This window comes from Procambarus clarkii, chromosome 29 (assembly GCF_040958095.1).
Source record: "Procambarus clarkii isolate CNS0578487 chromosome 29, FALCON_Pclarkii_2.0, whole genome shotgun sequence".
NCBI classification, from domain to species: domain Eukaryota; kingdom Metazoa; phylum Arthropoda; class Malacostraca; order Decapoda; family Cambaridae; genus Procambarus; species Procambarus clarkii.
This window is the reverse complement of record NC_091178.1, coordinates 17,903,608-17,915,333: the sequence shown is the minus strand read 5'-3', so window position 1 is coordinate 17,915,333 and position 11,726 is coordinate 17,903,608. Positions and strand designations below refer to the sequence as shown.

General features: G+C 49.1%; 1 protein-coding gene across 1 annotated transcript in view; it reads left to right on the top strand.

Annotated features, from left to right (window-relative positions):
• The first annotated feature begins 7,840 nt into the window (after positions 1-7,840).
• The window catches only part of LOC138349683 (uncharacterized), a 28,579-nt gene continuing 24,693 nt past the window's right edge, over positions 7,841-11,726 (top strand). Inside the window, exon 1 of the mRNA XM_069333553.1 lies at positions 7,841-7,861. Within this exon, the coding sequence (XP_069189654.1) occupies positions 7,856-7,861 (6 nt within the window). The 5' untranslated portion in view covers positions 7,841-7,855. The remainder of the gene's footprint in view (positions 7,862-11,726) is intronic.

The following is an 11,726-nucleotide window of genomic DNA, read 5'->3' as shown; positions in this document are numbered from 1 at the left end:
TGACAAGTGTCCCAACCATTCATACATATGGGCCAGAGGTGTCCCAACCATTCATTCACGTTGGTGACAGGTGTCCCAACTTTATACATGTGGGTGAGAGTTTTCTGTGATTTTTAGGCTGTATGTTGCAAGAGGACTGACAGCTTCTGAAATAAATGCTTCAACGTCTTTAAGACTACTATCATGTCTTGAACGTGAAAATATACAAAAACTTAAAGACAATTATATTAAAATACATATTCAAAACCAAAATTTTCATAATCTCCGCCTAAAATTACGAATTACAACGATCCTTGTGAATTATATTAAATTTGCCTGCAGGGAATAAATTATTTTTGAACAGTGGTCGCTTGCAACTGACTTGACTGAGTCGGTTGCAAGCGGACAATTGAATGAGAGACGAGAACCCATGAGACAGTAACCTTCCAAGGCGTCCTCACCCCTCTCTTTTCCAGCCTCTGTCCCTTGGGCGACGTCACAAGGGACAGAGAGGGACAGAGGACAAGGTCACCCACATAGGTGTTGTGACGCCACAATACCCACATAGTAGGTGTTGTGACGTCAAAAGACCACATAGTAGGTGTTGTGACGCCACAACACCCACATAGTAGGTGTTGTGACGCCACAATACCCACATAGTAGGTGTTGTGACGCCACAACACCCACATAGTAGGTGTTGTCACGCCACAACACCCACATAGTAGGTGTTGTGACGCCACAACACCCACATAGTAGGTGTTGTCACGCCACAACACCCACATAGTAGGTGTTGTGACGCCACAACACCCACATAGTAGGTGTTGTGACGCCACAACACCCACATAGTAGGTGTTGTCACGCCACAACACCCACATAGTAGGTGTTGTGACGCCACAACACCCACATAGTAGGTGTTGTGACGTCAAAAGACCCACATAGTAGGTGTTGTGACGCCACAACACCCACATAGTAGGTGTTGTGACGCCACAATACCCACATAGTAGGTGTTGTGACGCCACAACACCCACATAGTAGGTGTTGTCACGCCACAACACCCACATAGTAGGTGTTGTGACGCCACAACACCCACATAGTAGGTGTTGTCACGCCACAACACCCACATAGTAGGTGTTGTCACGCCACAACACCCACATAGTAGGTGTTGTCACGCCACAACACCCACATAGTAGGTGTTGTCACGCCACAATACCCACATAGTAGTGTTGTCACGCCACAATACCCACATAGTAGGTGTTGTCACGCCACAACACCCACATAGTAGGTGTTGTCACGCCACAATACCCACATAGTAGGTGTTGTCACGCCACAACACCCACATAGTAGGTGTTGTCACGTCACAACACCCACATAGTCGCCCGTTCATAAGAGTTTTACCTTTCTCGATGAACATTACAATTCCTTTCTGGCCCTCACAGTAAATGCGGTGTGCGTCTCTATCCCCTTTTTATCATCATTATCCCTCTCTTTATTCCTACTGTTATTCTTCTTTTCCTATTTATTCTTTGTTGGCTGTGAACACTACCGTCGCTCACGGTGTTCGGGTTAGTGAACAAGTTTACGGATCCACACTCTTGTTACAGATATCCTGGGAAATTAGACCTCTTATTTTATCAGTTTAAAATACTGTTAGTTTAATACTGTAGTTAAGGTGGAGCTCAAGTTAAGGTGACATTTAGAATGATTGTGTAAGGTGACAAGTTAGAGATGTCTCCCTCATGCTGCTGCTCCAATTTACACTTTTTTTTTTACAAATGTAAACAAGTGAGGGACTTGTTGGTAAAAGTTTCCAGTTATTGTGATCAACCGGACTTCCGGAGTCTTAATATCTAAGTTGCTGGAAATTATTTAGTCTAGAAAAGACATTACATTAAAAATTATAAATTGCTTTAGTTTTGTTGTATATGGAGTTCATCTTGTTTCTCACTTTCTTGAATACAAAATTAATGATTACATGGTCAGCGTGAAATAAAAATGGGATTGTTAATTGTAGGAAACATTATATTTATGTATATTTCCATTAATGAAAGGTTGTGTTGTGCAGGTTGCTCTGGTGAGCGGCACCTGACCTCAGAGGTCACACTCTCCCTCTAATGCCCAGCCTCCGGGGCTAGACGGTAGAGCGACGGGCTCGCTTCATGCAGGTTGGCGTTCAATCCCATTGGGCACCATTCCTTTTCCCCTCGTCTCATCCCCAATCCTTATCCTGATCCCTTCCAAATGCTGTATAGTCGTAATGGTTTGGCACTTTCTCCTGATATGTTCCCTCTAATGAACTTGTGAACGTTGGGTTGTGTGGACCACCTCCCTACTCTCCCTCACACCTCCCTACTCTCCCTCACACCTCCCTACTCTCCCTCACACCTCCCTACTCTCCCTCACACCTCCCTACTCTCCCTCACACCTTCCTACTCTCCCTCAAACACTTCAACACCATCAACGTGCAATACACGTCTGTCTACAGTAAGAACACTTTTCTGTCCAATATGGATGACCTATTTCTGTGCTTGGCAAATAGGAATATTTTCACCCTGTCCGTTTGAATAATACATCGCGTTTTGACGTCAAAATCCACAACGAACAATATGTTGTATTATAAATCATGGCGGGTCACACACAACGACGTTTTCTATGTGTTGGTCCATAGGTTAGGTTAGGGCAATTTAGTACACCATTTTTGTGACGGTAAACGCTCGAGAGGACACGGGCTGATATTTTATAGGTTCTCTGAGTACTTGTATCTGAGTGCTGCTCCCCTAGCACCAGTTCAAGCTGATATATGTCTTTCAAGCTTGATAGGGTTCTGGGAGTTCTACTCCAAGCTAGGCCCAAGACCAGGCTTGACTTGTGAGAGTTTGGTCCACCAGGCTGTTGCTTGGAGCGGACCGCAGGTCCACATACCCATCGCAGCCCGGTTGGTCCGGCACTCTTTGGAGGAAACTATCTAGTTTTCTGTTGAAGATGTCCACGGTTGTTCCGGCAATATTTCTTATGCTCGCTGGGAGGATGTTGAACAACCGCGGACCTCTGATGTTTATACAGTGTTCTCTGATTGTGCCTATGGCACCCCTGCTCTTCATTGGTTCTATTCTGCATTTTCTTTCATATCGTTCACTCCAGTACGTTGTTATTTACTGTGTAGATTTGGAACCTGGCCCTCCAGTATTTTTCACGTGAATATTATTTGATATCTCTCTCGTCTCCTTTCTAGTGAGTACATTTGGAGAGCTTTGAGACGATCCCAATAATTTAGGCGCTTTATCGCGTCTATGTGAGTCGTATATGTTCTCTGTATTCCCTCATTTCAGCAATTTCTCCTGCTCTGAAGGGGGTAGTGAGTACTGAGCAGTACTCAAGACGGGACAACACAAGTGATTTGAAGAGTACAACCATTGTGATGGGATCCCTGGATTTGAAAGTTTTCGAGTAACTTGTCCTGCTCGTAAAGCATAAATGAAAAAGGTACTCATACATACATACATACATACATACATACAACATACATACATACATACATACATACATACATACATAAATACATAACTATATATACTGAATATGTAAATAGTTAAATATCTTTCTTCTTCACCGTTATGGCCTGGTCTTGTTCTACCTGCTGTGTGCAGGTCTCTAACTCATCACAGCATTGCTATATCTTGTGCAGGTGTCTTACTACAGCATTCCTATCTCCTTGTCACAGGTCACTAACCACCTCAATCCTATATCTTTAAGGTCACTAACCACATCAATGGTATACCTTTATGCGGGTCATTAGCCACATCATCGCCACATCTTGTACAGGTCACTTACTAACCAAATCATAACACGTAAACACGTCCATCCACTTGGACTGGTCGGTACAGCGACGGCCTCGTTTCTTACAAGATCGGCGTTCGATCCCGATGGTCCAAAAGCGTTCGAACATGGTTACTTAGTGGTGATTATCGCCAGGTTACCCAAGTTTACTCTGGCCTCGGGTGTTGAGTGCTGGTCCGGTCTCCGGCCAGCACCAGAACCCCTTACTTGTCATCATTCAAGCATAATACTTGCAAGAAATTGCATGATAAGCCAAGATTACGTTTTATCAATGTGATTAGATCCCAACTTGAGATTTTGATTGGTCATATTATATTGCAGTTAACCCATATAGAATAAATCTAACCGTTCGGAAAACTAGATGTGTGTTTAATCGAGGAGGGACTAAAATGTTAGTTGGCAGGTTTGACGGCGTAAAGTCGTCCCACCTCTTATCTTGGGACCCCTTCTGGACACCGTCTAAGTGTGTGGGACTTGACATCCGCCCGCCACTGTCCTCACTACAGCTCTGACAAGATGGCGGCGAAGCGGGGAGGGAGGGGGGTTGCTGCCACCTTGTGAGGGAGGGAATTATGATGCATGGAGGAGCGAGGAGAGGTTAGAGGGATGGAGGAATACCAGGATAGAGGGGACGGGACTTGAGGGGGGAATTGATGGGGAAAAGAGAAACAGGTTGGTAAGGATGGGCCCATCCACCGTGGACTTTTAAAACTACTGTCGATCGATAAGTTAAACTGTAATGGTTGGGCAATAGTTGAGAGATATCTTAACTTCTTGCTTAGAACAGGTGATGTGAGGTCCTTAGGTCGTCATCGCCAGACACCAGGGGGGTGGAGGTGTGCCAGACACCAGGGGGGGGGAGGAGTGCCAGACACCAGGGGGGTGTGCCAGACACCAGGGGGGGGGAGGTGTGCCAGACACCAGGGGGGAGGTGTGCCAGACACCAGGGGGGAGGTGTGCCAGACACCAGGGGGGGGGAGGTGTGCCAGACACCAGGGGGGGAGGTGTGCCAGACACCAGGGGGGGGAGGTGTGCCAGACACCAGGGGGGGGAGGTGTGCCAGACACCAGGGGGGGGAGGTGTGCCAGACACCAGGGGGGGGGGAGGTGTGCCAGACACCAGGGGGGGAGGTGTGCCAGACACCAGGGGGGGGAGGTGTGCCAGACACCAGGGGGGGAGGTGTGCCAGACACCAGGGGGGGAGGTGTGCCAGACACCAGGGGGAGGGGAAGGTATGCCAGACACCAGGAGGGGTGGAGGTGTGCCAGACACCAGGGGGGGGAGGTGTGCCAGACACCAGGAGGGAGGTGTGCCAGACACCAGGGGGGGGTGGAGGTGTGCCAGACACCAGGGGGGAGGTGTGCCAGACACCAGGGGGGGAAGGTATGCCAGACACCAGGGGGGTGGAGGTGGCCAGACACCAGGGGGGTGGAGGTGTGCCAGACACCAGGGGGGGAGGTGTGCCAGACACCAGGGGGGGGAGGTGTGCCAGAGACCAGGGGAGGAGGTGTGCCAGACACCAGGAGGGGTGGAGGTGTGCCAGACACCAGGGGGGGGAGGGTGCCAGACACCAGGAGGGAGGTGTGCCAGACACCAGGGGGGTGGAGGTGTGCAGACACCAGGGGGGAGGTGTGCCAGACACCAGGGGGGGGGGAGGTGTGCCAGACACCAGGGGGGGGGAGGTATGCCAGACACCAGGGGGGTGGAGGTGTGCCAGACACCAGGGGGGGAGGTGTGCCAGACACCAGGGGGGGAAGGTATGCCAGACACCAGGGGAGTGGAGGTGTGCCAGACACCAGGGGGGGGAGGTGTGCCAGACACCAGGGGGGGAGGTGTGCCAGACACCAGGGGGGGGAGGTGTGCCAGAGACCAGGGGAGGAGGTGTGCCAGACACCAGGAGGGGTGGAGGTGTGCCAGACACCAGGGGGGGAGGTGTGCCAGACACCAGGAGGGAGGTGTGCCAGACACCAGGGGGGTGGAGGTGTGCCAGACACCAGGGGGGAGGTGTGCCAGACACCAGGGGGGGGGAGGTGTGCCAGACACCAGGGGGGGGGAGGTATGCCAGACACCAGGGGGGTGGAGGTGTGCCAGACACCAGGGGGGAGGTGTGCCAGACACCAGGGGAGAAGGGTGCCAGACACCAGGGGGGAGGTGTGCCAGACACCAGGGGTGGAGGTGTGCCAGACACCAGGGGGGAGGTGTGCCAGACACCAGGGGGGGAGGTGTGCCAGACACCAGGGGGAGGTGTGCCAGACACCGGGGGGGTGGAGGTGTGCCAGACACCAGGGGGGAGGTGTGCCAGACACCAGGGGGGGTGGAGGTGTGCCAGACACCAGGGGGAGGTGTGCCAGACACCAGGGGGAGGTGTGCCAGACACCAGGGGGAGGTGTGCCAGACACCAGGGGGGGTGGAGGTGTGCCAGACACCAGGGGGGAGGTGTGCCAGACACCAGGGGGGGAAGGTGTGCCAGACACCAGGGGGGGGGTGGAGGTGTGCCAGACACCAGGGGGGGTGGAGGTGTGCCAGACACCAGGGGGGTGGAGGTGTGCCAGACACCAGGGGGGGGGAGGTGTGCCAGACACCAGGGGGGGAGGTGTGCCAGACACCAGAGGGGGAAGGTGTGACAGACACCAGGGGGGTGGAGGTGTGCCAGACACCAGGGGGGGATGTGTGCCAGACACCAGGGGGGGGGAGGTGTGCAAGACACCAGGGGGGGAAGGTGTGCCAGACACCAGGGGGGGAGGTGTGCCAGACACCAGGAGGGGGTGGAGGTGTGCCAGACACCAGGGCAGTTAAAATATAAATATTCAGTATATTAGCTATTTACTAATCGACACCAGTTTCCACCAACACCCTGGCTCGACTCTGTTCAAAACACAAGCTTCAATTGTAACCCAAAACAGTAAAGAAAAATATAAATTCGTCGACATTCTCTGACTGTTGTGGGCAGAGTTATGGAGCTAGCGGCTACGATACCACAGGGGCGCTGCTGCGATACCTACGATAAGAGAGAGAGAGTTCAATAAATATTCAATGCTCAGGACTTTTGAACACCCTCTGAACTTTACTAGCCGACCTTTCTCGGTGTTCAAAAGGGAACTTGACAAACACCTCCAAAGGATCAACCGGGTTGTATTTCATGTGTTAGACCTGGGGAAGCGGCGTCTAACAGTCTGATTGACCAGGCCACCAATTTGGAGACATGGTCTTCTAATTGGTCTGAGATCGGGCCTCGGGGACGTACCTTGTCTAATCTTATCATTGTTGCTGCTCATCAATACAAGTGAATCTTATTCTAACGGATCCTCCTCACTGTTTCCCATATTCCTTTCTGGTTTATGTATTCAAACACATTCTGACCAGCGCCAGAGGAAGTACAGTCACTCTTCAACACTTCAGTGATTTCCCTCGACAAATTTGGTTATCCTCGTGAATATGCCCTTGGTATTTCACTGCATCTGCTGCATTTCCGCCCTCTGTTCTTCACTGGAAAACAGTATTTTCCTTTTAATAGATAAAGATGTCTATTGCAAGCGGTATGTACACGCGTGCCTCACCAAGTGCCCAAATTAGGAAATCATTGAATTGTACGAACGTTTTGTAAGGCGGTGTTGGCTGGCGTGACTCAGGGCTGGAGTCTGGGCACAAGGGGTTCGCCTGATGTAATGGGAAGCCTTGCAACGATGGCTCACCTTTCGCTCAGTATTTCCTTGTGATTTCGGCTGGGTTGTTAATTTGTCGGGGACACGCCGGGGAATTTACTGGGATCTCCGAGCATGAAGCAAGCCTAGCGCCGCTCGACGCCACTTACCAGGAACTAGCTCCTGTCACCTGTAGTGAAAGCTTGGTGGAGGTCTAGTGCAAGGTTAGCCTCACCTGCTGACCCACCTCTGCTCCTGCTGCTGCTACTTCTGCTGCTGCTGTTCCTGCTGCTGCTGCTGCTACTTCTGCTGCTGCTGTTGCTTGACACCGACTCAGCGCAGCCTCTATAGTTTGCTGGGACAATTGGTGACGTCGCTCCGCCCACCACAGAGTTCAGAGCTATGCACGTGAGAGACTTCAGTATTGTAGCATCGTCCAGTGTTTGGACTCAAACGTTGCCTTATGCTTAAAAGTGTGTGTTATGAATGTGTGTTTTCCCTAAGTTTCGACATATTCTCCCATATTATAATCTATTAGAACTTGCGTTCGTATGATGCTTCTGTGACTCGTGACAGCAAGTAAAAGTTCCACATGATGTATTACATTCGTAAATATCACCCAGATCCACCATTGTTATGCGAGTACAGTCACGTCTCGCCGGTGTGGGGAACTCTTCGGGTGTTTTTGGATCTTGTTTTGAATGTCAGTGTTTGACGGGGACGCTCAGTCAACACATTCACTTAGCGACCTGAAGCCCTCAAGACGTTGGTGGTGCAAGGAAGCTACTCTGTGTTACTGTGCCATGGTGACCCCCTCCCCCTGGTGACCCCCTGGGGACCCCCCTGGTGACCCCCCCTGGTGACCCCCTGGTGACCCCCTGGTGACCGCCTAGTGACCCCCCTGGTGACCCCCTTGGTGACCCCCACTGGTGACCCCCCCCTGGTGACCCCCTGGTGACCCCCCTGGTGGTACAAGTTGGGATATTTAAAGAAAAATCCGGGAATGTAGGGCGAGGAAATGTTAGCTATATATGGGATACTAAAAAGCGTATCCGGACCAAGTTTCTACACATATTCCCTGGTTCAGGTGGATGCTCCCAGTGCTCTCTCATGTTAAGGATTCCCGAAGAAGTTTGGAACTGGGGTTTAAGACATTCAGTTTATATTTGGAATATGTGTATCTTAGTACCATGCTACATAGTATTTAAATACTTATCATCATCATTATCATCCTAAGTTTTACCAGTAAATTCTTTATATAATTTATAGATGGTTGATCAGAAGGCCTGTCTGAAGGCGTTATATGTGTCGGAGTTATATTAAGTTTCCTCTTGCACACGACTAAAGGTCCTTAATGTTTATATCTATAAAAAAAAGAATGTCAAAGATTGGTCACCACAAGCATGGAGGTAGCCGCACCCAACTTTGCAGGGTGAATGGTCTAGGGTATGGAACGGATTTTGACTGGTCCGTTTCGGTATGTTCGGGGATATGGTCGTGGTATATTTTGCCGGTTCTATAAGAGTGGGTCGGGCGCATTAGTGATCCCCCCCTTTTTCTCCCCCTAATTAGTAAAAGGAGGCCGGCCGGGTTCCTAGATTTCTTCACTCGAAACTCATAAATCTTGAGAATTTTTCATTTTCTGAGAAAATGGGGTGAGAAGGAAACTATCAGGAGGAAGCGCCAAGCCATTACGACTGTATAGCTCTGGGAAGGGATCAGGATAAGGATTTAGGATGGGACGGGGTAAGGAATGGTGCCCAACCAATTGGACGGTCGGGGATCGAACGCTGGCCTGCAATGAAGTAATACCGTCGCTCTACTGTCCAACCCAAGTAGACGTCCATTCAGGATATTTGAAGAGAGGGGTAAGACGTGAGAGTGGAGATTGCGAGAGAGGGTGGACAAGAAAGGGCTTAGAGAAGGGGATGTTGGAGGAGAATGGTGGAGAAGGGGAGAGGAGAGACGGAGATGTTGGGGAATGCAAGTTGGAGATGGGAAGAAGGGGGGGGGGGGGTAGGAAACAGACATACGAAAGAGAAGGGAGATTGAGGGAGTGGAGAAGGGAAAGTCATTCCTGCTGGACCCGGGAATTAGTTGATGCGCAGATTTGTGGCACCAACCTGCCACCATATCTGCAGTATGGTGGCAGATTTTGCCACCATATTGACAGCGTGGCAGATTTTGAAAGAGGAATTGACAACATGCCCAAACACTCAGCCCCCGGGGCCAGTTTCATGGAATTCAATATTTATAAAGAAATGCAAAGTGCCAGTAGCGCAGGCACTCAGTGTAGTGTGGAGGAAGAGCTTGGACACGGGAGACAAACCAGATACACTTAAATCAGCAGACATAGCCCCTCTACACAAGGGAGGGAGCAAAGATTTGGCAAAGAATTATAGACCAGTTGCACTAACGTCCCACATAATACAAAATATTTGAGAGAGTGATCAGGTGTCAGGTCACCAGTTTCATGGAGACTAATGACCTCCTCAATCCAGGTCAACATGGATCTAGAGCAGGAAGATCGTGCCTCTCACACCTACTTGACCACTACGACAAAATCACTGAGGCATTGGAAGAAAAACAGAATGCAGATGTGGTATACACAGACTTTGCAAAGGCATTCGATAAATGTGACCATGGAGTGATAGCACACAAAATGAGGTCAATGGGAATAACCGGTAAAGTAGGACGGTGGATACTTAATTTTCTATCGAACAGAACACAAAGAGTAACAGTCAACCATATAAATTCGAGTCGAAGCGCAGTTAAAAGCTCGGTACCTCGAGGTACAGTCCTAGCACCACTGCTTTACCTTATTCTCATATCAGATATAGACAAAAATACAAGTCACAGCTTCTTATCAGCCTTTGCAGATAGCACAAGAATCAGCATGAAAATTACCTCTGCTGAAGACATTGAAAAACTTTAAGCAGATAATAAGGTTTTCGACTGGGCATCAGAAAATAACATGATGTTTAACAGTGATAAATTCCAGGTACTCAGGTATGGTAAAAATGAGGACATTAAACATAATACAGGGTACAAAACACTATCAGATTTGCCTATAGTAGGAAAGCAGCATGACAAGAATTTAGGAATAATAATGTCTGATGACCTAACGTTTAGGGAGCATAACCAAGCAAATATTGCGTCAGCCAGAAAAATGATAGGATGGATTACGAGAACTTTCAAATCCAGGGATCCCATCACAATGGTTGTACTCTTCAAATTACTTGTACTGTCCAGTCTTGAGTCCTGCTCAGTACTCACTTCCCCCTTCAGAGCAGGTGAGATTGCTGAAATAGAGGGAGTTCTAAAAACATATACGGCATACATAGACGCAATAAAGCACCTAAATTATTGGGATCGTCTCAAAGCTCTCCAAATGTACTCGCTAGAAAGGAGACGAGAGAGATATCAAATAATATACACGTGGAAAATACTGGAGGGCCAGGTATCAAATCTACACAGTAAAATAACAACATACTGGAGTGCACGATATGGAAGAAAATGCAGAATAGAACCGGTGAAGAGCAGAGGTGCCATAGGCACAATCAGAGAACACTGTACAAACATCAGAGGTCCACGCTTGTTCAACATCCTCCCAGCGAGCATAAGAAATATTGCTGGAACAACCGTGGACAGCTTCAAGAGAAAACTATATAGTTTTCTTCAAGAAGTGCCGGACCAACCGGGCTGTGGTGGATATGTGGGCCTGCGGGCCGCTCCAAGCAACAGCCTAGTTGGACCAAGCTCTCACAAGTCAAGACTGGCCTCGGGCCGGGCCTGGGGAGTAGAAGAACTCCCAGAACCCCATCAAACAGGTATATAGCTAGTATGATTTTTCATCCACAGGGTTATAAACCCATGGAAGCGCCTACCCGACAAATTCTAAATTACCCGTTAAAGCCAAAACTCTGTTAACTTTTAAAGTACAGCTGGTAATGATCATCAAGTTAAATGGGGGGGACCTTCGACAAGCCGCAGGCTTCCTATCCTCGTCGAGGCCACTAGTGTTAGTAGCTCTCAGGTAAACTTATAGAATAGATGTGGCCTTATTTGCCTCTATTGAGAATTAAATATTCTTAATTATTCAAGTTTTCAAGCATATTCTCTTTCAAGAGTTCCGAATTCTACACAATATTATTTTGCGTTATGCATTGTGCCCGTGTGATGGGGGCGTGTGTGTGCTAGTGAGCTTTCAGCAAGTGTTCTGACATTCAGTATTCATCCATGTATCCATCATTTATAAAACACCTACCATTTC